At 39.1% G+C, this 25845-nt stretch overlaps 1 protein-coding gene and 1 long non-coding RNA gene across 3 annotated transcripts; one reads left to right on the top strand and one right to left on the bottom strand.

Moving 5' to 3' along the window:
* The first annotated feature begins 247 nt into the window (after window positions 1–247).
* Window positions 248–8281, top strand: LOC120434940. Of its 2 annotated transcripts, none has more exons than XR_005609441.1 (4): window positions 248–699; window positions 892–1063; window positions 2094–2209; window positions 7704–8281. It is a non-coding gene; the product is annotated as an uncharacterized LOC120434940 (long non-coding RNA). The 2 variants fall into 2 exon arrangements; XR_005609442.1 differs by lacking the exon at window positions 7704–8281 and adding an exon at window positions 3155–3469.
* Window positions 8282–21782: 13501 nt separating this feature from the next.
* On the bottom strand, window positions 21783–24302 carry LOC116327230 (procathepsin L-like). The gene is made up of 8 exons (XM_031748756.2): window positions 24164–24302; window positions 23791–23895; window positions 23451–23593; window positions 23104–23301; window positions 22819–23010; window positions 22581–22746; window positions 22366–22471; window positions 21783–22159 (listed from the first exon to the last, which is right to left on the bottom strand). The coding sequence occupies exons 2-8, from the start codon at window positions 23888–23890 to the stop codon at window positions 22060–22062; spliced, it is 1005 nt and encodes a 334-aa protein (XP_031604616.2). The 5' UTR covers window positions 23891–23895; window positions 24164–24302; the 3' UTR covers window positions 21783–22059.
* Between the last annotated feature and the right edge of the window lie 1543 nt (window positions 24303–25845).

Here is a 25845-nt window from a genome sequence, read left to right on the forward strand (position 1 = left end):
AAAAGAAATTTAATTTGTAGTTCTAAATAAACTCTAAATGCATTTAGGACGTTTTTACTCACTTTATGTCTCTTCCACGATGTTATTTCTCTCTCCAACAACATAGGTTACAATTATATTAGCATGACCAATTATGCAAATTAGGTGATGACGTCATTTAGCGACTTCTAGCGACTTTTAGGACAACCAATAGCGATTTTCCTTACTGAGTAGTTGGCAACACTGATACAAACAGACAACTGCGGAATCATCAATGCATACAGTGCAGAGTACACAGAGACAACATGTAAACTCCACACAGAAATACTTCAGCCGGCTGGTGGATTTAAACGCCGGACTTCGTTGCAGTGACGTGACAATGCTAATGCAAATGCTACCACTGTGCTACCCTGATCATGTGTTGTTTTGCTGCATTTTCTTAAACGAGTGACACCATTTTCAGTAACGACAATTCAGTTTGATGTGATGGGTTGTTGACTCAGGTTTAGGGCTGCCAATACAAAGTAAGAATGAAGTGAATGGCAGGAAGTGATTGCCAACATGTTAGGAGCTGTGTATGAAGCCAACTTCTCATTCTTGAAGACGTAATTTAATTTGTGTAATCTGTCTAAAGAAGAATTGTTAACCAAGAGCCAAAGGAGTTGGCTCAGTCATTGGCCAAGAAATTGCTGAGAGCACCAGGTCAAGCTGGATTTGGAGGTAAGCTTGTTTCTCTTACCAGTCAAAACTTCCAATGACTATCCATGGCCTTGGTGTGTTTAGGTAGCACTCTGTTGTTTAGCCCCTTTGGGGGCAAGTACAGCTATTTGCAGGGTTTTTATTGAAGCATCACATACTTTTTTGGTATCAGTTTCACCTTGTGACAGTAAGTAACCTCTAATTTTTCCCTAGCAGGTGGTGGTTGTCAGAAGGACAGTAAAAGGTCTCTAGGCCTGTGTGACTAAGGCCTAGTATCAGCTTATTAGCACTAGCTAAGTTTTTCATTTACAGTGATAAACGTCTTGTCCTTCACCTCCCAAATGGCAGAAGACCTACTACTGACCCATCCAGATTAAAAATACATGTAAGTCTCGCTACTTTTGCAGGTAAAGAGGGAGAATCTACATACTGTATGTTAAATGTATGTTTAAAAAAATCTTTTTCTTTTGATTGCTAAGCTAACATAAATAGCATGAAGCATACAGAAAATTACCAGACGAGTGCTACAGTACAGAGTGTCCATGGCCATAAAGTGTCTGAAAGCTATGAGGTAGCTTTCACTACAGAAATGCTTAAACTTCCTGCTCCACTTAGTCACCCATTCAAGGTCATGAGTCATTCGCACAGTCAACTGTTTACTTACAACTTCGGATGTTAAAATTGTCTAAATTTAGCACAACAGTTGAAAGCTGTGTAATTTTAGGTAGTCCTGTCATGCATTCAAAAGGTGTAAATTTCTACACATACAAAAAATGTAGCATTTATATCATAGTTGCTGCTTGCTGTATCTCTTCAATATATCTGTCTGTGCTGGGTCCTTGTGAGCAATATGGAAAATCAGTGAACAGAACTGCTTTATTGCACCACTGCATTTTTATGCTTTTCTGGATCAATGATAGAAGTAATTTCTCACGTATTTAATTTTCTGCATGTGCCAAAATCATATTATAGCTTCTCAAGAAATTTACATTGTACTGCTCTGTTGATATAAAATAGCCTCTTCCTCTAGAACATATCAGCCCTTTTACTGCACCCCAGTGTAAGAAAAAAAATCTGAGCTTTAGTGTCCAAATATACAGTTTTTCAAATATTCTATAGAAGTAATTGCAAAGAGGAAAAACGTACAGGTGAAGAGGCTCTGTGAAGAGGTTGCTGTCTGCTTGAGCCATGTGCTTTGTGCCATTTTTGTTGGATGAGAAACCACTCGAGCTTTGCCTGCGTCACGACACAGGTATACCAACTGTATGGAAATTCTGCATAACAGCAGTCAAGACCTGAGCTTATCTCAGACATACAAGTGTATAAACCGCCTGGGACTCTTTACAGTCTAAAATTTGATTGCTGTCTCTCTCCCCCACTTTCTCACTCTCCCCCTCTCTCTCTCCTCACCACAGCTTCTCTCCACAGCACTTGGATGAGCGATGCTGCCTCTGCCTCATCTTTGACTGGCAGAATAAACACTGTTACCACAACAGCCATGCTGGGAGACAAACTACAAGTAACAACAGAGGTAGACAGACACACCACAACTGTGACAGTATACGGAAGGAAAGATAAAACTGTGACAGTGTAAGCAGACATCGGTGTGCAAGCCCAGGAATGATAACAAAGTTAGGAGGCAGATATACAAGTGTAATAATATAAGAGAAAATTCAGATGAATATGACAGTATAGGAGAAGATCTGGCCAGAGAGACTTTGAAAGATGATAGTTGGTGGAGGCAGTGACACTGTGACTGAAAGGCTTACTGGGACTATAATCATAATAGGGTTTGTATTATACTGTGGTGGTACTGTTCCCAGCATTATAATGGTGAAGGAGGATGGAGTAATGATCTGCAGAGGCACACAATGACAATATTTAAATGGTGTTTAGAGCCCAAAGGAGCTCTGTTGTTTTGTTTATTTAGATCCCCATTAGCTACCGTATTGTAACAGTAGCCACTGTTAGCAGTGTATCAATTAATATTTTAACAATTCTTGATTACCAGCAATTACATCAATAAAGCAATATACATTCATCACATTCTTTCTCACAGGAGCAGCTAATTACATAACTTAACCACAGCCTAGACACAAATCAAAGAAAGTCTAATACATGTGCTGTATCTACATAGAAATTTTATCAACAAAAAATGGATCACGTAGGGCTCTGCAACCATGTTAGTACTTCAAACATTCATTCATCCATCGTCTGCTTCTAATCTGGGTCTGTGTAGCATGGGCAGTAGTCTAAGCAGAGTGCATCTAGATGGACACCAAGGCATTCCTAAGCTAGCCAAGATCTCTCCAGTCTGTCTCATTCTGCCTTCGGGCCACATTCCAGTAAGACATGTCCAGAACTTCTCCTTACCAGCTCCTCACCCCATTTCCAAGCAAGACCTAGATTCCCTTCAGAGGAAACTCTTCCACGCCTCTTGTATTGATGATCTCATTCTTTTGGTCACTACCCAAAGCTCGTGGCCATAGGTGAGGATAGGAACTGCTCAGCTCTCTCGTCACCACAACAGTCCACCAGTCAGTCTCCTGCTCCACTCTCCCTTCAAGACGCTGAAAATATTAAACTCCTCAACTTGGGTCAGCAACTCGTTCCTCACCTAGAGTGTGAGGAGGTGCTAATTCACATCCCAGCTGCTTCACACAAAACCACCAGCCAACAAAATCACATCATCCGCATAAAGCCAAGATGCCAAGATGAGCTGGGGTTTTTTTTCTTTGTTTTTGCTTTAATTTCAGCAGTCATTTACAACAACTTTTCACACATGTTAAATGTCAGCATCTTCTGTATTTAGGTTTAAATTATGTGTGTTATTTAATTCACATTTCGAACCAAATACCACACCATGTTTTCTTGGCATTAAAACTCTATGAATCCTTCTAATATCCCATTAATTCTTAAGTCTCTTTGCACACATTAAAATGGACTCATAGTTAAGAACAAAATTAAAAACTTTAAATATGTACAAAAAGTACAAAGTAAAGTTAGCCCTGTGTCAGATTGGTGACCTGTCCATGGTGTACCGCGCCACATGGACTGTGGTAACTGGAATAGCCCTCCCCCCAAAAAATCCTAATAATGATAGGCAGAAGAGTATAGGTGGACAAAAAGTAGAAATTGGGCAGCACAGTGTCCTGGTGGTTAGCACTATTGCCTCACAAAAAAAAGGATGATTGTCTGTCTCTCTGTGTTAGCCCTACAACAGATTGGCGACCTCTTCAGGCTTTCCTTGCCTCCTGCCGTATCGCAGCAGGGATAGGCTCCAGCTCCCCTGTGACCCAAATTAGATAAGCAGAAGAAAATTGATGGATGGAAGTTGAAAAGTGACTGTAGACAACTTCCTTGGGGTACTTCACAGCATAGTCATCACATCTAAGAATAATTACCATATATAGTGTATACTAACTTAACCAACCTAATGCAACTTTAATCTGTGCAGCTGGAGATGTTTTAAAGTTTTAAAACTTCACCTTACTCAATAATGACTTGTGGTCAAATGCTTCTTTAGCAGGACCCACCTTAGAAAAATAACTAGCATTAAAGAAACCTTTTGAGGTTCTTGTAATTAAACACAAGCAAAAAGAAAATCTAAACAAAAGGTAGATGAGGAAATGGGTTAACAGAGGAGATGGCAAGCAAGGGTGGAATGCAAACAGCAACAATAAATTTTACACTGGAGACAAAGCAAGAAACAAAAGAAAGTTGCACGAGAAGAGCAAAGAATCTCAGAAAACAATGCAAGGATGGGAAGTGTAAAAGAAGCAGACAAAAATGCTGGTGCAGAAAGGAAAGCAGTGAGGAGCAACGCAAACAGAGAGAGATAAAGAAAGATTGACAAGCCAAAAGGGAGACCACAGCAATGTACATAGCATCAGGCTGATATTGTCATTCTATGCAGCAGCCCAGCTCCAATGTGCTGATTATGAGAGCATCATTTGAGACTGACAACCTTGTTGCTATAGTACAGCATGCCAAACACATTCCCAGCCCCCATCGTTCTCCTTCTGTGTTCTCCCCCTGAGCTCACACAATAGCCGTCTGATGAAGACTGAATGATTGGAGGAGGAACGAAGTGAAACGTGAAAGAATTACACACAAAAAAAGGCAAAACACTTTTTGAGAAGCTGGTGACGAGGCCAGTGGAAAAAATATGAAACCAGAGAGAGAGAGAGAAGAGGATGTGTGGAGAACATGGACTCAATGCAGCTGCAATTAAGGGAGCGATTTTGTGCCAGGGAATATGCTAATTCCTCCTTTGTGTGAGCAGTTGATTGGCCGTTGCACTGCGCACCAGGCAGTGAGAGAAGGGGAAGTAGTGGGCTTGGAAGCCTCTGTCTGGCATGGCGTTCATCACAGGCCTCATTTAGCTACACCATCACAGTTAGCAGCACTGGATGAAAAAAAAGACTTTTTTGTCAAATGCCTCTTCCTGTGTCGTCATGTAGTACATCCAAGGGATGTAGGGAAAGAGAGGCTAGTTCAATTAGCAAGCTCCTGAGACAAAGACAGGAACAAAGATATTCATTAATAGTCACACATGACCTTTTTATGTATATGAGCCGAGCCTCAATCCACTGAGGACCGGTTTTAATTTTGGACCTAAGGGATTCTGGGAATACTATAGGAGACTGAAACTACTTTAGTATTTCTAATGCCTTCAGTTACTACACCAAGAGCTACATTTGCAGACTTAAATCTTAACAATAAGCCTCAGTAGGTGTATTTTACACCTTTAAAAGAACAAATAAAAACACAGAGGTGCAGCATAAATACTGCCGTCGGTTTGCTGATGTGCTTCATTTTCTGCTGCCAAAGAAGAAGTGGCTGTTTTATTCCATTTAACAAATTAATCACATGTAATCACCATGGTGTCAGATGTAAAATAAGCATGAGTGGGCTTACACATTCTATAATTCATGGTCCATAATGTGTTGTCATTCAGCATATTTCCTTCGCGCTATCACGCGTAATTAGACAGTCTCTTGAGAGAAAAAGTGGAGGCAGAGCATCGTAAGGCGGCGTCAGCCTGTCAGCTGAGCGTGGTTGGTGATTAGCTGTCCATGCACAATGTGCACACCAGTCCTTATCGCGTCACAGACCACACACTTGTGCACTGAAATCATCCTAGCATCGTAACTTTCTGAAATGTGTTTACCCCCAAAAATAAATAAAAGGGAAATCTTGTGAGATGAAGCAGCTATAACTGCACCGAGAATAAAGAGAAGCATTTGCTGTAATCTATAATTAATTGTTAATGCTGAGAACACAAGGGAAAGCATAATATTGAGTTATAATTCCTAATTTAACATAATTGGTTGGAGCTTGTTACTGCTAGAATATGTGATGGATCGGGTCAGGAAGAGTTATTAGATTTTCAGCCGCATGTGTTTCACCTCCTCTTCTTTTTGTCTAGAAATATTGTCAAGAAATAAAGTGTATGCTAATTTCCTTTTTCACACTTACTCGGGTTCCCCTCATTTTTATCAATTAGGGTAGACCAAATGTTAGGAGACCTCTGAGCCTTTTCCTATACTATTAAACTGACTCAGTGTTACTTTTTAGTGATCTCTCAAGTGTAAAGGTTTAATGAATGAATTTAGGCTGATATAATTCAACAGCATTGCAAATTATATCTTCAAAATGAGTTTTACATTGGAAGAGCACCTCACTGTGATACATTAAACAAAAAAAAAAAAAAAAAAAAAAACTCATTATAGATAATCAAGCCTATCATGTTCAGGTCTATTTTACTGGTAATTTTTGAAAAATTGTTGAATTATTGTTGTTGTTGTTGTTGTCTTTGCTTCCTAAGATCAGTTTAAATTGAAATTGAAATTTTCTGCAACCTTTTTTTTTTAGCCTTTACTGCTTCTCTTTATGAATAGGACACTGTCTGTGTTTGTGCTTTACATTTGTTACTGGCTGTGGAAATCATGTACATTACTGTCCTCCGTACGCTGCTACTAAGTGGTCATCTCTGTACACCAGCAGACTTTCCCATTGATTGTTTTTTTATGTATAACTCTCTGTTTGTGCTCGTTCCTCCTTAACTGTGTGTGTATATGTGTAAAAACTACAACCAGTACAGCCTACACTCTCGAAATATTATGCAAATGTTTGTCCCTAATTAGGGAAAAAAGGCTTTTAAATAAACTGCCCCCATTTCCTGGAATAATTTACAGAAGGAGCTGAAATTGTAAGAACTGGTGGGGGAGTTCAAGTTCATTTAAAATAGCAAAAGAATAGCTCTTTTAGTCAGGTACTTTTAATGTCGCTCTCATAATGATCTGTTATTGCATATGATTTGCATGTTTGTGTTTACTTGTCTGGACTGAATATCGGTTGTATTTGTATACACTATAACTTAACTTCAGGTTGTAATACAAGATATTTTGTACAATGTGGAACTGCTAATCTTGCACAAACGCAAGCATGTAGCTTATTTCACAGGTGAGATGACCGATCAAAGTTTAGGAAAGTGGACTCCAGACAGAAAATTTAAATTTCGTTTTACTCATAGTCTTTTGACTAAAATATAATTTGTTTTTAGTCTTAATTTGTTAGTTTTAGTCCATATATTTATATCATAAGATTAAATCTAGAGTAAATCTAAAGTTGATTGCATTGATTAAAGGCATAAAATGTAAACGTTTGTTGTGTTTTTACCGGTGAGAGTTGTTCACCTTGGTTTACAAAGCATCTTATTTTCCTCGTCTACTCTTCTATTCCTAACATTTTGTCACACCTTCCTGGGAGCTAGCTGAACTCTCACCCGGGGGCAGATCAAATGTAGCTTATTTCTGATTGGATCACTTCCAAACTCCTCCCACATTTCATTAGTTTCATCATTAGTTTTTATATATTCATCATCTATTTTTCATCAGAAAAAAAGGTTGTTAAGTGAAAAATCTTGACAAAATTGATTGGTCAGCTTAATTTAAAAAAAGCAGACATTCCTTTCAAAGGTTCTGTCTAATTCTGCCTCCGTTTCTCCCTTTGTTTGTGAGCGATGATGTTAGAAACAGTCAAGTGGAGCAACCGGCTTCGTCACCATCTGGTCCCCAGAAGAAGGAGGCACAGCAGTGGTCGCACGATATACGCCCACTCACAAGCCCACACACACATACACACACACACACACGCACACACACACACAAACTTTACTCCAAGGCCAAAGCCAAGATCTTGCTGCAGCACCTACTTGAACACACACACGCCAACACACATGCTGGCACCAATAGGAGCATTCACACGCACACAGAGACAGGCAGGCTTTTCCACCCACAGTTTTTCCAAGGTGCAGTCCATCTGCTCTCTCCATAGATTTAGATGGCAGAGTCCAATATGTGATACAACTTACCAGCTTGGTGTATATTACAGCCCCACCAGGCCCAGGTGTCTGAGGTAGGTATTAACCACTAGAGCCTGACTGATACATCATAATGGCTGATAGAATCATCCGGTTGCATATTATTTTGATATTAGCAATACAGAAAAGATTTGCTTGAATTATTTTAGAAACAATTTGCCATTAAAATAACTGTCCACAAGGGAGCACTGGAAGGCTAATTTTTATTCCACAAATATCCCAATCATTCAGTTGTTGCAAGAAAATTAAAGTGCTCTTGATAAAAAATGTTTTATTTTTTTAAAAAAATGTTAATGTTTACATATTTTTCTTTATAATACAGAGAATTATATAAGGAGTGTGTCAAATACAGACCTTTACTGAAAACAGACAGGCAGTACTTAAGGTCAGAAAAAAGCCCCGAGGCATGTTAGAGAACATTGACAGAGACATAAATAAAATATACCACCTCACTCTGAACAGAATCTGGGACATAGCCCGGTAACATGTACACATGTAAACATTACAGAGAAATAATGAATGGGGTGAGGGGAGCAAAAAAACAAGTTGAATGCAGGGCGCCAAAAGCACGAGCATGCAAGGCTTGTGCGCACAGATAGGAAAAATAAATTCCCACAGCATTTTAATTGCAAGATTTGAGCTAAAGTAAAGCTGATTGCTAACTGAGAGCAAACTACAGAAGAGCGCAGCCTAAGGTAGAGAGCTTTGAGTGCTCAGGATGCTTGCTGCAGCTTAAAACATCACTGATGGCTGTTTCACCCTCTGACTCACTAAATTAACTCCAAATCCATTTACCAGGGTTGCAGCTTAAGCCCTCAAGTTTGGTCTTGGTCTTCAGCGGTTTCTTCTAATTGAGTTTCTAGTAATTACCACAAGGCTAATGCATTGTAAGTGCCTTCTAAATCAGGGGTAAAGATTTTGTTTCAGACTACAAGTGCACCCAATGATCGTATGCATCGGCATGTGAGGGAAGCTTTGGTATTAATGTGGAAAAAAACCCAATAACATACACAGCATTGCAGATTGTTGTGACAAGAAACTCACAAGCTAAAATGAACCTTGAACCACCTCTTTCCTGGTTCCCCTCTTAATCCCTGACTTTAGATTCAGAGTGCCAAGTAGAGGCAACCTGGCTGACACACTGCACAGGGCTCTTTGATCTGCGCTGGCAAATTTGACAACAATGAGTGGGCTGACGCTGGATAAATACACTACAGCTGAACAAATTAGCTAGTTACCTGGCATTACCCATTTCTGGATACACCTAAAAATATCAAAACTGAAGACTAATAAAAAGAGAAATGGGATTGCGTATACAGTTTCTCTGGCCTTTCATTTTCTTTGTTGTGGTGGACAGGAGGGAGTGAGAGGGAGCTCACGAGAGGCCTGAATAAGCACACTGCTCCCTTACACTTATGAAGTTGCCTGAGACCTTCCTTCTCTCTGAAGACTCCTTTAATTAGGCTTTAATTGCCTTATTAGCTCAGGCTATCGATGGAGGAGGGAAGGCAGTGAGAGAAAAAGGTCACGAATGCAAGACAGCTGGAAAGGAGGAAACTTAGCAGGGCAAATAAACAAGGGTGGGCAAAAGGGGCAGGGAGAGGATTGGAGCACAGACAGAAGCATCCACCCACACATACGGACTCACTAATATACAGTCAGACCGCATAAAGCACACAGAAAGCGTCTGTATGCACATAGCTGTGCAAAGAGTTGGTTACTGCAAGCAAAAATGAGGCGGTCTCCGGTGGGAAAGTGTTGTCAGGTGAAATAAAAGACAAAGATAAGACGCAGCTCGGAAACATGACTGCTCCTTCAAGAACAGGCTCTGTGGCGCACCCAGGCAATTGACCCCTCACCCTGACCTCAGTACGGCAGGGGAGATGGACGAGGTAGAGGAGAGAGCTGAGAGGAAAAGGAGGGGCAGTAAGAAATGATGAATGAGTGGAAGCTGAGGAGAAAGAAATCGGCAGCTGGAGGAGGAATTGCAGAAAGGATAAAATATTCTTCTGAGGACTCTCAAGACTTCAAATGAAAAGCATACTGTACATTGTGATAAATTAACGACGTCAGTGTCTCACTTGTTTGCATGCAAGCCATGCACATTTGCAAGTTTAGCATTTGTCGTTTGTGTGCTTGTGTACCTCCATGTCTCTTACCCTGCATCTTGCATACATGTGGCTCATACCTGCCTTTTAAAATTCATAGCCTGAACCTGGGGTGCTAGCTAATTTCATTTTCAATTTGTAAGTTGTTGACAGTGATCTTGCAAACATCATAGCTGCCATTTGTTACTTTCTCTACCCCTTGGCTAGTATTATCCGTTTCAAATTTCATTCCAGCGAGACGGAGAACAAAAAGAACTTCAAAGATGTGAAACTTAGTGGAGTTGAGGTCCAGCGCGCAACACAACACAGAAATAAAACCAACATCTGTTACACAGGCCAAGCTGACATTTTTTTTTATCACTGCTTAAGGCTTTACCAATCCATCTGTTGCTATATCCAACTCTGCCTAGTCAAGTGATACTATAAAAGGATGCCAGTGGGAGTGAAGCTTTTGCATAGAAGCATCTGCAGAGGCAATACGGCAAGGTACCTTTCCATTATAATATCTCCTCTTAATCTGCCTCCCACTACACACACTCACAGGCACACTTTAGCTGTTTTGTTGTTTTGTCTCTACTGTATGTGCTCCTCCATGTGCATGCCAATGAGATTGTCCATCTTTGCTCTGTGGGTCTTACCAGCAAGTGTGTGTGTTCCTAGTTTGTGTACATGAGGGCGCGGATGAATCAATCCATCAGGGAAATGGAAGAGTGTTTCTTCCATTCCTGCGCGTTGTTCCCCAGCCTCATTAGAACCCATTCAGTCAATCAAGCATGAATCCCTAACACAATAACATGCAAAGTGCTTTGTCTGCGTGTAATTGGCCTTGCCAGGGCTGTTTTTCCTCAAATGGTTAGCTGCAGTTGCCTCTCTCAGACCACTGGCCAAGATCCTCTTCCAAGAAATGCAGCTGGCAAAAGGAGGAGCAAGACAGGAAACAATAAGGAAAAAAAACATACAGAAGGAAAGATTTGAATGAGGATAATCCAGAAGAGTTTTATGGTCTGTTGGTTTTATCTGTGAGTTATTAGACGTGTAAACCCTTAACATTTTTCACAAGGTTCTCCTTTTTCCAGTTTGTGTGTGTGTATGTTAGATGTCCAACAAAAATGAATAGATCGATCCAAATATTGATACCTGATACCAACTATATTGGTATCAGGCCATTACTAGTGCGATAGGATCGATACTTTGTTTCTATCCCAGTTCAGCATGTAGCCCACTGAAATTTGTAAAAGAGTTTGTTTTTGGGGGGAAATGAACAAATATTCCTCCAACAAGCTCTATGAAAAGTGTTGACTGTGACATCAATTTTATTTTTTATTTTTTAGCCCATAGCACATTTGAACAAATGAAGTTGAAGTGCTGTAGAGACAGGCACATTTAAATTCCAGATCTCCAAAAAACAAACAAACCACGATTTCAAAATAGATGAAAAGCTGAAAGGTGGGTTTTGTTGTGTTAACTAATTATTGTGGGTAGTAAAAAATCACAGTGATTTAGTGGTCATTACAATGTGTTACGAATTTGCAAATTGATGATAATTCATCTCATAAATCATTACACACTCCTTTCTCCTACGTAAGCTGTGTTTATAAGTTTAAGTACTGGTATCGTTATTGGCTGCATTAGCTCTGCATTTATGTCTAATAAACTCATGTCTGTACTAATGTCCAACACCTTGGTTCTCACTCTTTAACCTTTTAAAAACTTCTTTAAAGGGCTAAAGGGTTAAGAGACAAATTAGGGTAGGATACGAGTGCCAGGGAATGCACTATAAAAATGAATGTCCCCACAGAGACAGCCACACAAATATATGGTTGTGTGTGCCTGTGTGCGTGTGTCTGCAGCAGCAGGCACACATACAGCATTGTGTGCGGTCATGCAGAACTCCTGTCTGTCACAATCACACATGTTCCCCATTACCATGATAAACCAGTTGACATACACACATAAATGTACCACCCATGAAAGAGGTAGCGCACTAGCATTTGCACAGAAATGCATGATGGGAGATTGATAACACATCGGTGCAGAAACACGGCCCCTGTGGAGGGTCTGTTTGTTCGCTATGATGGGTGACACGGCTGACTGACACTTCCCTCTATACCAACCCAACAGCCAGTGTGATGAAATTGTGCAGCTACACTGTTGATTAAGCAGTGTGCGGTGTGTGCGTTATTACAGTGAGTTCAGCAGTGCAGTGTGTAGGTGTGTATGCATGCGTGTTTGCATTGGTTGTGTTCATGCTACACGTGCATCACAAGGAAATGAGAGCATAATTATCAAAGGAATACACCTGACTTTGAACCAAAGCTTTGCATAAGTCAAGCCAGGCCACAGCACCCACAACTGCTGAGATAATCATCAGTAGTCAAGTGCTGCCATCTAGTGACAGAAAAATGCAGCTCCAAATGAAAAATGATAGTCCAGGCACAAGAAAATTGAGCTAAACTTGCAATAAACTTTAATTAATGAGGCAGTTTTGAATTGACGCAGCGGGATGTTTTCTTCTTCTTAACAAAATCCAGATTTATTCATGCTGCTATGCTTCCTGTCTCTCCTTCTCACTCCTCCCTGAATCTCTTAGCCTACTCAGATCAATAGCTTTGTTTGTTCCAGTTACACCTCCCAGTGTTTTCACTTGTCCCCCTCTGCAGGAAGTGAATTGGATGTCCTGTCCTGTGCAGTGGTTATGCTGTGAATCAAAAAAGCTAAATTAAATTGCCTAATTGGTTTCCTTGGGAAGGGTAAAACAGATTTAAATTGATTACCGGTAATGGCCTTTTGTGGAACCACATTGGCTTCTGCTGTTTGAGGAGGATTTAGCAAAACCAATTAATTTGCCTCACCTCTTATGTGCCCTCCTTCTGTCTCCCTTTGTCTCAGCCTGGGAGCTTTTTCATCGTTTGCGTTTTCCACTTTTTAATGCCCCTTTTCATACTCCCAAAAAATATGATGACGATAATGTCGCTGGATAACAATCATTCATGCCTAATTGGATGAATACTGTCACACTGGGTTCCAATAAAAAGGCAGAGATATTTTTCTACTGTCTGTCTGCCGTTAAAAGACTCGCCTGACAAAAGAAAATTTAAGTCCCTTTGAATTACCTTGCTTGTGCATTACTGCTGCTGCTGCTTCAGGTGAGGGTGGAAAAAGTAAGACGTCAAGGTCAAATTTTGTCACACAAGCTGATTAAATCCCTAATAAATTCTCCCTTTTTCTGTATCGCTGCCTCAGTTTTTCTCGTTCTTCCGTCAGATATTATCACAGCCTGACCCAATGTGACATTTAAAATGGGCAAATTACAGGCACTTATTATGATATCATTAATTACAGTGGGGTAACTATTGGGCATGATTAAAACAGATGTCAGGGGAAAAGGGAGAACTAAATTTCTCACTAGTAATAATTATTGTCAAAGTCATTTTTAGATTTTTTTTTAATGTTCTGGTCAGGAAATTATAAAATGTCTCAAACCACATCAGATTTTGTGTTCAACTAAGAAAAATCTATTTTCCCTCTGAAAGAACTCTTATTTTTAGCTTCACTGGATGCAGAAAATTTAAATGCAGTTAAGCTGAATAGCCCATGACAAATTAACAAAATAATTCCAAGCATTATAAATTTATTTATAGCCGACTTCATATTCTTTAGAGGGCTAAAGCAACCTTCCACTGCCCAAGGTTCAGCAGAGATGTAAGAATAATGACTTAAGTACTGCTATTTAGTTGGATTACATGCAAAACCCTTAAGCATTACAAATTACTGCAGAAAGAAGGCTGCATTCCATTATGGGATTATTTCACACATATGATGTGGTTATTGCAAATTCATCGCAACCAGGATTAGTATCTGAAAAGGTAACAAGAACACTACATGTATATACATATATTCTAAGCAGAATTGCCTCCTTCTCTTCAGCCACCTCCTCCAGCTCTTCTGGGAGGACATTGAGGCATTCCCAATCAAGCTGAGAGACATAATCTCCCCAGCATGGAGTCTGGGGCCTCCTTCCAGTTGTACAGTCAAGCAAGTATCCTAGTCAAATCTCCAAACCACCTGAGCTGTAGTGGTAGCAGCACTCCTCTTAGCCCCTCAAGAATGACCAAGCTCCTCTCCCTATTGCTGTGGGAGAGCCCATACTCTATGATGTCTGGACAAAAGCTCATTTCTCCTGTTGTGATCTCATTCTTTTGCTTACTACCCACAACTCGCGGGCACAGCTGAGGTTATGGATGTAAAATCCATCAATCTCCTGCTGTGCTCTTCTGTTCTTTCACTTGTGAACAACATCCTGAGATATTTGGGGAGAAACTCATCCCTTTTCCAGCTGAGAATCGTGGCCTCAGAACTGGAGATACTTACTTTCATCGTAGGTGCTTCACAGTTGGCTGAAAACCACTACAGTGTCAGCCAGAGGTCATTGCTCGATGAAGTCGACAAAACCACATCATCTGCAAAAAACAGAGAAGATATTCAGAAGCTACTAAAACCAACCTCTTAGCTGAATCTATCAATCAGTGACAAAGTGCATCCCTGGCAAAGTCCATCACCCTCTGGGATCCAGCATGACTTTGCCAGCAAACCACCAAACTCTTCACACTCATACTAGAGTCCAGAATAACTCTCCCAATACCCTATCTTCTCAAACCACTCCCCTCAGGACACTCCAAGACATGCACTTGACAAAGCAAAATTAGTAAATTAGATTTCAAGTGAATGTGTGACAGATGGCTGGCACAATGAGCAAGACAGACTGTGCATGTGCGCTGAAGAACTGGAAGCTGTATGTGCGCCAGGCGGAAGTTTGCCATGAGAGTGTTAGCATGTTGAAATAATTTTTTCTTTGAAAATGTGTTATTGTTCTAGAAATACTTGACCACATGTATTGTTAAAGCCCTCATTCACAATCTGTGAAGTGTTTGTAAAGTCATGTGTCACAAAGTCACATTTTAAATGTAACATTTTATAGATGATGTCTGGTATCCACACCACAACACGGTCTATCAGGCAGCGAGGGCCTGAGAGTGGAAGCACACACTGATCATAAGCTTTATTTATATAACAGTCACACACTTTCAGTGTTGTTTTACTTTTAAGAGCACTATTAAATGCACCCCCTATTGTGTTCAGTGCATAACATTGATCACAGAAACAGAGACTAGTTGACATTAATGAACTGGTGCTATACATTGCAATGCTACAAACTGGGTAGTCTAGGCTCCTTCTTGGTTATCCCAGATATAAAAGCTCAGACTTTTTCAGACTTGTATCACTGCTGATGTGCTGTTCTCTGTTTTTTTCTCTCCAAATGTTCAAGTGCTTTGTTGAGATAAGCCATGCTGCTTACAACTCTTCTGGACCACATGCTGGCAAGCTGGTGACCATTGTAGATGTAACTAGCCAAAATAGAGTGAGTGCTCTGAATCATAGCTGTGATCAGTGCCTTACTCTTGACTTGTTGATATAAATTGTGTCTTGTTGTTTCCAGACGGTTGTTGAAAATGCCTCCACAGGGGTGAAGATGCCTTTCCTTTCCAAGTGCATGCACCTTACAGACTATGACAAGAAAATACCCCACACCTGAGTGTGGACAAAATGTCTTCTAACCTTGGCGATTTATCCTTTTTAAAGGATATACAATACAGTAATATTGTATATCCAACTGTGTGTTATTGGTAAATAGTACATAAAGTATCAAAGTTAAAAACTTTTTTTCTACAGAAAAATGTTCCCCGGTCAGACATGGATCAGTATTCCCTCTCCAGATGTTGTATTTTCAAAAACTTTATAATCTGTTTAAAGTTGTGTGTTTGTAGTGTGGCTCTCTAGTGAGATCCACTTATCACTTTTATCAAGTTCAGAAAAACGGGGGTTCACTTTGATTTAAAAAGTATGTTAAAATATATAAATTGGAAAAATGCAGCTGAATTAAAAGCCTTGAGCATATAACAGTCAGCATCAATAGCCAACTGCAGCCACAAGATGGCAGTAAAAAAAGGATGCATGCAGGCGAGATGCAAGGAGTTCCCTGTAAATGCATGTGCATGCTGCCATTTAAAGTGTATGCAATTTGACCTATTTCTTGAGACCTGCACCAAAGCAGGATTTGGGGCTTAGAGAGTTAACTTTAGGTTTAACTTTGCATCGTTATGAAGAAGGTTCACCCCTCACAGGGTTGCAGGGCCATAGCTTATGCTGCAGAGCTAACCTTTTCCTGGAGTTACTGTTATGTTTGAGATAAGGGAATAACACAACAAATCTGCTTCCCAATGATTACTGTGGAAAATAGCATCAACATTTTTTGAGTGCTCTGTGGCCTTAAATGTAAGGATGAAAAGAATGTCTACGTGTTTTTAGGACTAGCTTCATGGAATTTTATATATGCAGGTAACTTTAAAAAAACACATTTAAGCTTTTATGTACTGATATTATCCTAAGCCTGTAGTTTTAGGGCCTTGATGAGAAGCAAAGTTCAGAGCGGAGTAAAAGGTTTTATACATCAAGAAAGGAAAATAATATGCACCACATCACACACGGATACTGTGTGTTTATGCAAATGAAATGAGCAAAAAACCCAGGAAGCTGTTGAACGTTGCACAGACTAGCTCATAGCACAAACTGAAACTTTATCTTGTGATTAAACCAGTGCTGCCTGTCAAGCATGTTTCTTCTCTCTGCACTTCACAAAGTTGAGCGATAGTCTAAGCAACAACTGTTTGTGACTCTTTTGATGTATAGAACTTGTGCACACAGTGTGCATTGTGTCTTCGCTGACGTATGCTGATAAGTACTGTTTCTTCCTGTTGGCAGACACCACGGTGTTGATTTAGCCCTCCATAGCATGTTGTTGCCCTCAGGCAAGAAACCACATTTTTGATTATTACACTATCCTTTTACATTTTGTTTTTTAATAAAAATAGTGACACAAGATATGTCACCATCATATATATTGATGAGGAGAAGAACGTTTTATCTTTAACATGGTTGTGCAGCAGTCGTTGCAGAAACCAAAGCCACATGTAGAGCAGCAACAGCATCTGGTGAGATAAGTATTATTGTTAGTTTAAAATGAAATAACTTTATTAATAAAATGTGCATGTAGGTGAATACCTAAAAGTTATGTCCGATTGTTTAACAACAGATTTTGACAGATTCTTCATTTAATTAAAACAGCACACTTTCATTCGTTGCCTCAGGGCAAAGCAGTACGCAGTTTCACTTTTTTTTTTTTCCAAATCCAATAATGCAAAATAGTGGTTCAACCCTGGGCGACTGCTTGTTTTAGGTTTTTCCCTGCTAATACATTTGATTCAAATGATTGTGTCGTTATCATGCAGTTGCGCCATCAGATCCCTATTTGATCATCTGAAATAGGGTCTGTTGGTGCAGCGATTGAGGCCCCCAGGAGAAACTCTATGTGTTGAGATGTAAAGAAGTTAAGACCCAAATGCAAAATGCTGAGACAGACTTGTGGACCATAAAATCAGAGTTTTATTGATTTGTGTTTCTGGACATGAATTTTCCAATGTTTTTATTACACTGAACATGATTTTCTTTAGCCCGGTCTCATACTTTGTGCTGACCTGTGTGCATATACACTAAGTAAAGATTTTTGATATGACACAAGACAAAACTTGAAAAACATTTTCTGATTCAAGAAAAGGGGGCATTTGATAGAGCTCATGTTTTATAATATGTAACAGAACAGACCGTTTATGGATGTTTAGAAAGGACTTTAAGAGTTTTTCTAATCGAGTGGAGTTCTTTAAGTTTCTTCTCATCACCTGATCTCATGTTGTTCGATTTGTCATTCTATTTCTCTCAAGATGGCTTCAGAAGTTGATCTCAGGGTGAGGCAGGGTCTCACAATGGTTTTACCCGAGACCTCTGCTGATAATGACCCATACTCTTTTTCACACCTTGGCTCATGTGATGAAGCACATGGTCAATAGTGGGTCAAGGACCCTTTTAAAGGACAACTCCCACTAGGGTTAAGAATATGGGACTCTCTGCCATTTGGTTTTATAGCTGAAAAGGCTTTTTTTTTATAAGAAGTGAACGTCTTCAAGAAACTTAAAGAAGTGTAGTCACTTGTCTCTCCAAGGTCTTTAGATTACTATGACTGTGATACCTGGGAACCTACACAGACAGCCTGTGTGAGGTATGTACTATATATGAAGGATTGTTGTGTGAATGTGCTTAACTTGATTCAATCTGGGATCCAGGATGTGCAACTAAAGGAATGATGAAGAATTTGTCTTCTTCTTCTTCTTGTTATTATTTCTGCTGGTCACCACGGCGGGTTATCTGCCTCAATCTCACCCTATCCCAAGCATCACTGTTAACCCAGTCCTCTGCATGGACTCCTTCACTACATCCATGATTTTTCTCTGTGATGTTCTTCTTTTCCTCCTGCCTGGCAGCTCCATTTTCAAAACCCTTTGTCCAGTATATTAACTATCCCTCTTCTGCTCATGTCCAAGCTATCTCACCCTTACCTCTCCAACTTTGTCTCCACTCCCAGTGAAAACCTCTGCATCGTCATGCTGTCACTGCACCAGTGCCACCATCTCCAAATGTTGAAAAAGTGAAAAATCCATCCATCTAAACAAAACACGTCTGGTCTTTATTGGGTTTTGTTCTACTTTTGTTCTGGTTTTGAAAGTAAAGGTTAAAAAGAAAAAAGAAAAAAACAAGAGAAAAAAACACAGTGTAACATTATTTTATATGTGCCTGTAGTGATGAGGAGCAAAGGTCAGACTGATCTGCAAAGTGAAATTAAGTTTTATTCACAAAGAAGATGTAAAGAACTTAAGAAAATGATCTGCACACCAACATAAGCAAGTCTTAACTGTGTCACCTTAATTAATCATTGTTCATATTATGTATTTATCAGTGAAAGTGAGTGATTATGCACCTCAGATAAGCAAGCTGAAAACCGAAAGTGAACCTCTAACTTCAACCAGTGCTGCCTGTCAAACATGTGATCCAGTAAAGACAGTTTTTGTTGTCAACGTTCTTCCTGCCATAGGTGATGGGAATATACATTCAGTGAAATCTAAGCAGTCAGGTATGTGTGGGGGTGACACTGAAGGCACATTGTGTCATCTCTGATGCATGCTGGCATGAGCTTAAATGATTGTTTCTTTCTGTTGACGTGCAGCATTTTGCTGTGTTAAACAACACTGGGAAAAATCCTATTGTCAATCTATCATCAAAAAAACAAAACAAAACAAAAGACAACAATATAATAAAATGTCGATGTTTTCATTACAGCATGCTGACGTCAGCTTATTATGGCTTTATTTTACATTGTAGGGCACGGTACTGAAAAACAAGAAATGGTGTTTGTGCAGCTCTCTCCGAGAGATTCAAGATCAACTTTGACCTTCAACGCTAACAGTGAAGGTCAAACAGTTACAAACCTACAGTAAGTGTTCATGTCCCATAAAACCAAGCATACTGTTGTGAAGTCTAACAGCAATCCACAAAAAGTTGTGGGTAACGTAAAATATTTCCTGATTTTCAAATTCAATGTAACCTTGATCCAGTTTTTACCTAAATTAAATCAGCTCGAGCTGTTAATTGTATCTACCATCACACAATATTCTAAAATGATAGCTTGAACACTGTGAAGGGTCGACTGCAACAGAAACGAATACACTCCCTCTCTTCAGGAAAACAGTAACCCTTCTGGGTAAAGAAATAGATTAGAAATAAAATAACACAATTAACTGGGTACAAATATAATCAGAATCATTTTTCACATTCAATGTTGCTGTGACGTAAGCCTGTAGTCACATGCAGTGATGCTTCTTGACATTGATGATTGTGATTTCAAAGACTTGCTTTCAAAATTTTAAGCCAAGAACTGTAACGTTTTCTTTTGTGCAAATGCCAAATAACAATTAATTATTGAGATTGTAGTAAGCACTCTATGATTGCCACACAAAGTGTCTGCGTGAGTGTTAAACTACCTATATGTATCAGTTGGTTTTAGGCTTTTCAGTCTTCACTTCTGCTCAAACGTACTCAATGTAAACAGAGCATAACAGAAAAAAGCTGTCAGGTCATCAATCACTACCACCAGGAATCCACAGGCCCTGCTTGTTCTTAAAACTAACTCATCACCTTATCTTGGAAAATCTCATCAAGAATGTGTGACAAAGGTTAAAGAGAAGAAGTTTTTTTTTTGGTCTTAATTTGTGTCTTAATGTCTTCATCTATCTTTTAAAAAAGAGAACAATCTATAAAATACAATTTTATGTGTACCTGTAGTGATGATAAGCAAAGTTCAGACCGATTTGTAAAGAGAATCAAATTAAAGGTTACCGTTAATTATGCCCAGATAACTGAGTGATTTTAAACATGAAGCATGAGCAGAGGAAGAAAAGAAGCGGATGAACTATGTAAAGTTCATAAACTGAAACTTTAGCTTGTTATTAAACCAGTGGAGCCTGTCAAACATGTTTTAATGTAAAGAGTGTTTTTGAAAAACAAAAATGACAAAAGCAAATATGGACTTAACCTAGTGCAAACTGCATTCTCAAAACTCTTTCATTAATAAGTGTTGTCAAATATCTGAGACAAAATTTATAATATAAATTTATTTTCAAATTAGTACACAATGTTTCATACAAATGATGCCATGTTGTGAACATGTGAGGTCAGGTGGAAGGTCTTCTTTGCTATCAAGTCATTTTTGCAGAGCTTTGAGGTGGTTTATAAAAACCATCCTGGTTCAGGGAGAGTTTATGTTAGATGACATGTGGGCAAACAGTTCGCTTAACAAGGCTTGTCAAACTATGCTATCATGTGCTAACCGAAATATGTAATCTATAATACCTTAGCCTGCCTATAAGCCATATTCTTAGCACATGTGATTTCTCAGGAAAAGTGACAAAAAAGTATGAATAAATATATGTAATGTTTATTTTAATTAAAGTAAATTATTGGATATATAACGTGACCCAATAGTGAAAATTGTCATAATTATCTTTCCAAATGACAAAGAATGAATAGAAATCCTGTCATGACTGACCTTTGACATGTACTAACTTTTATTCCGAAAAGGAAGAGCCAAATGTGCTTTACTTGATGTTTTGCATCTTTTAATCATTTTAATGTTTTGCATCATTTAATCATTTTAATGTTTTGCATCATTCAATGGTAATTATGTCATGCATCCATTAGGTGTCTGCAGGTTGTGCTGCAGTTCTTTAATTTGTTTTTAAATCTCTTAATGCTTGTCAACTTGTTTTAACATGTTTTGCTTTATTTTATCGATTTAGTTATTTATTTTATTTTATCTTATTTTATCTTATTGTATTTTACTGTGTTTATGCTATTTGTATATATACAGCCCTTTGTGAACCCTGGTTTTATGTTAAAGTGCTTTCTGTATAAAGCTGGTATGGTATAACTATTGTCAAAATGTTTCTCAATGAAACAAAAATATTATCCATCTAAAGGATAAGCTGGGGGTTACTCAGTCATCTTTATTCTCTTGGAAACATAAAATCTGTCCTCACAGTAGATTTATCTACTTATTAAGCTACACACGAAAAACAAAATGAAACACACAAAAGAAAGTGTTTACATCTCAGTGTGAAATTTTATTTCTTTACATGTGTTTGTTACCTGCATATATAAAGGTGATTCAGTTAAACACCAGAAGAAAATGTATTTCCAACACAACTTTTATTTTCTTTTTGTACGTATAATTATACATTTCGACCACATTGAGGAAAATCCTAAACTAAAACTAACCTGAATTGGATAAATCTTAAATGTTTAAGTAAACAAATGTTTAAGATTAACATGTGTACATTTTGTTCAAATGGAAAAACAAATGTAGCTGAGTTTGTTTCCACCTCTTCAGACCAGAGGGTAGCTTGCTGCACTAGCAATCCCACACTGGTTGTGTTTGTTCCTGCTCATCTTAATGTATCCCTTCTCTCCCCATCCAAGACCCCAGCTACAGAAAGACAGAAAATAACAACATTTAGCAGGTAAAACTCAGTTATGTTCACACTAATAGTTGAACAGCATGCAGTGACATAATGATATGTATTACATTGTGAAACCACAAATAAGATGCCTTTATATGCAGCTGTGCATCAGCACTCAAAAAATGATAGGAGTGCATGAATTCAAATATGACCATCACCTGTGGGTATTTACCTGTTCTTGACCAGCCAGTAGTCATGTCCATTCTCAGTACCATAACCCACAGCCAGCACACCATGGTCCAATTCTATGCTGCTGCACCCAGGTTCATCATACACTCCTTTAAATACAGGTGAATTAGACTGACAGGTGTAAAGAACAAATAAAACACTTCACATTTCTTGTACTATTTGAAGAAATCTTTCGAAACAATGTTTCAATGTCTGCACCTGATGTATAGAACTGGAAGGATGCATGGGAAGCATCAATGGCTACAGAAACCGGTCCGATGGTGGCCACAGCCTCCTTCAGGGCTTCTTCATCATATTTATTCACATCAACATAGCCGCTGCACGTGGCTCCAACACTTGCAGGGTTGTAGCGACATAACCAGTCCTAATTGAGAAATTATTTAGATCGACAAGAGATTTGGTGTGTTATGTTTTTGACATACTGCTTTCTATTTACCTCAGCCTCATAAGGGTAGGATGCCTCAGTGTCAATTCCTCCATTGGCTTCGATGTACCGGAAAGCAGAGTCCATCCAGCCTCCATTGCAGCCCTCGTTTCCATAAGCGCCAGAGCAGTCGACCAACTGCTGCTCACTCAGAGACACCAGTATACCTGTCTTCCTGAAGTGCTGTCCCTCCAGTGCACCAGTCTGTAACAAGAATGAGTCAGTTTTAAAAAGGCAACAGTCGAGCAAAGTTTCCCACTTTATAACAGTAAGGAAGACTGATTCCAATATACTCACTGCACTGAAGGCCCAGCAGGAGCCACACTGCATCTGATCCTTGACACCAGTGACATATCCCTTATCCCTCCAGTCAACAGTGTCGGGCAGATCAATACCTTCAGGCAGGCGAAGGAAGGTAGAACCACGGCGAGGCAGAGAAGCATTGAAGGAGCCAAGGCAGCCCCGGGAAATCAGCTTTTTATACTCTTCATTTTCCTGATGAAGAAGAACAAAATTATTGGGGTTTAAGTGTAATTTTAAAAGCTGTTATATGCAAATTGTAACCAAAACTGCTGCTGACTATTCAAGTAATGAATTTTGATGTGTCATTCTGAAACCTGATTGGTTTCTTTTTCTACACATACCATGTCAGCAAAGTAGGTCATACCAAGGCGGTAGGATTTGAAGCCCTGATCGGCCAAGATGTTGTGCATTAGCACATGTTTGCGGTTGGTGAGCCAGATCTGCTTCCGGTGACTCTCCTCTGATGGAGAGTCGTAGGATTTTCCTGTAAGTCGGAAAAGTGAAATATCAGAAACAGAATAAAAGAAAATCATGTGTAATCGATCATTAATGAATAAAATTTTAATTTAAGCTAAAAGGTTTTCTTTCATTTGAGACATTATTTTAAAGACCACAAACATGATCAGCAGCTTCTGACAAAAAGGAAAAATGAGAAACTACAGAAAGAGTCTGCTGTCTCACCAAACTTGAGCCTCCAGGCATGAAACTCCAGATCTTCCAGAGAGATGGTGGCACAGCTGGATACAGCCAGAACAGCAGCAACAACAAGCAGCAACTTCATATTGACTGAACACAAGCAGAAAAAGACAGAAATGATTTGTGACTTACAGGAAACCACACGGGCAGTTTATGATGTTTTTCACATCAGCTTTAAAATATTTTCTGTCATGATGCTGGATGTCATTTTCATATTACCATGTGCTCTATGTCTCAGTTTCTTTGAGTTTCTGTTTAATTTCTTCCTGTAATTCTTTCTCGAAATAATGAATCTTTGCATTTCTGAAATTGTATTTGGACATGTCTATGTGTTGTCATCTGTGTTGTAGCCACTTACCTGTCTCGTTGTCTTTGTCTGTTGTGAAGACTGAAGAATAACCACCTGTATGAGATACAGCTCTGTGTCAGAGAGGAGGTGTTATTTACCTGACTACCTGTTATTATCACTTCATACCAGTCAGTCAGGTGTGTTTCAGCAGCTCTTGAAAGATGAGAAAGAATGCCAGGCACTGAAATAGAAAAAGGTGGAGCTATACATTAAGAGGAGGATTGCATAATGCACATTTAAGAATACGTTTTATGCAGCCTCAGCAAAAACAAGGAACTTAAGTGTCATAATTCATCAGGAGGACATGATCAGCTTCTCAGCAGTTTGTTGCAGGACTTGACAATGTTAAGATTTCACAGAATGTCTGTTTTTTTTACACCTCTCACAGTTGTTCACTGAAGTATTGAGGAGGTGATTAGGTGGAGGACCCTTCATGACAATCAGCATTTCCTAGTCTTCTTTGTTTTGCAGGTGTTTCTGGGCTCAGTGACAAAACAGTTCTAGACTTATATATATTGTGACCACCATCTATTCATATTGACAAAAAAGGCTGCGGTATATTTCTCCTTTGGTCTACTTACAAACACTATTCTCCTAATGCCACCACTCTGAAATTAGAATTTTTCAAGTGAAAATTACTTTTCTCCTCTGGAGATATAGCATAGATACCTCTGCTTGATGCATTAATTCTTCAGTGTCATATTCACTTTTGGCCTGTTTTGACCCAGTCCTATGTTGTTATTTTTGTGCCTCTATTCTGAGCGCACGTAAAAAAAAAAAAATTGCAAGCGCAAATGTTGCATTTTGAGGAGAAAATCATTTTGAGCGAAGAAAAGTTTAATTTGAGCTAACAAAATTCATTGCTACGTGCAAGAAATGTATTTCAGTGTTTGCTATTATCCATATACACACACAATAACAGCCCCTCTCGCTCAGTTGTTGGCATTTGCTCTTGCTCAGATCTCTGCTCTGTGTGCTGACAGACATCTGTGGACCTGCTCTCAGTGTGTCATTCGTGCTCTCAAAATCTCTGCTCCGTGCGTGCTCAACTCTCTGTACACTGTTTTGTGCCACAAAACCAATTAATCACAGACTTGGATGCAAAAATTCTGATTGGCTGTTACGGTCTCCAATCAGCTCGCTAGCTACTGCATTCCGGAAACACGGTCCAGAATGTAGCTAAACCCAGTGGAGTTAGGCCTTTACAAACCCTTGTGTTGTTTTCTTTTTAAAATAATAAATTTTGACATATTTTTAAATTGACAATTTTTGTCCAAGTTGATTCTGTTCATCTGGACGTAGCATTTTGTGGGAGAAACGTTTTGACACTCATCCAAGTGACTTCTTCAGTCTCAGCTGACTGCAGGTTTCCCCAATCTTATAAACAGTACAGAGTCAACTTTTGGAGATTTACTTACCTGGATGATTGAGCATGCATCAAGACCCAGTGGAGTAGTTTGGTTTAAACTAGATTAAAACCAACACTTAAAAAAATTATATATTTTAAAATAAAACAATTAAAGATACTAACTGAAAATTGATTTCTTCGCTCAAAATGATTTTCTCCTCAAAATGCAACATTTACGCTTGCAAGTTTTTTTTTACGTATGTTCAGAAGGGAGTCACAAAAATAATGCTATACAAATGGTGACATCTGTTGAGCCACCTCTGGCGCCCTATAGTGATGTCCC

This window comes from Oreochromis aureus, linkage group 19 (genome assembly GCF_013358895.1).
Source record: "Oreochromis aureus strain Israel breed Guangdong linkage group 19, ZZ_aureus, whole genome shotgun sequence".
In the NCBI taxonomy this organism is placed as follows: domain Eukaryota; kingdom Metazoa; phylum Chordata; class Actinopteri; order Cichliformes; family Cichlidae; genus Oreochromis; species Oreochromis aureus.

Excerpts from the sequence above, each read along its gene's own strand:
- LOC116327230 (XM_031748756.2), bottom strand. The coding sequence starts at position 23,890 with ATGAAGTTGCTGCTTGTTGTTGCTGCTGTTCTGGCTGTATCCAGCTGT. Across the intron at positions 23,594-23,790 it reads TGCCTGGAGGCTCAAGTTTG|GAAAATCCTACGACTCTCCA; the intron begins GTGAGACAGCAG and ends TCCGACTTACAG. Across the intron at positions 22,472-22,580 it reads CTTCCAGTTCTATACATCAG|GAGTGTATGATGAACCTGGG; the intron begins GTGCAGACATTG and ends CTGTATTTAAAG.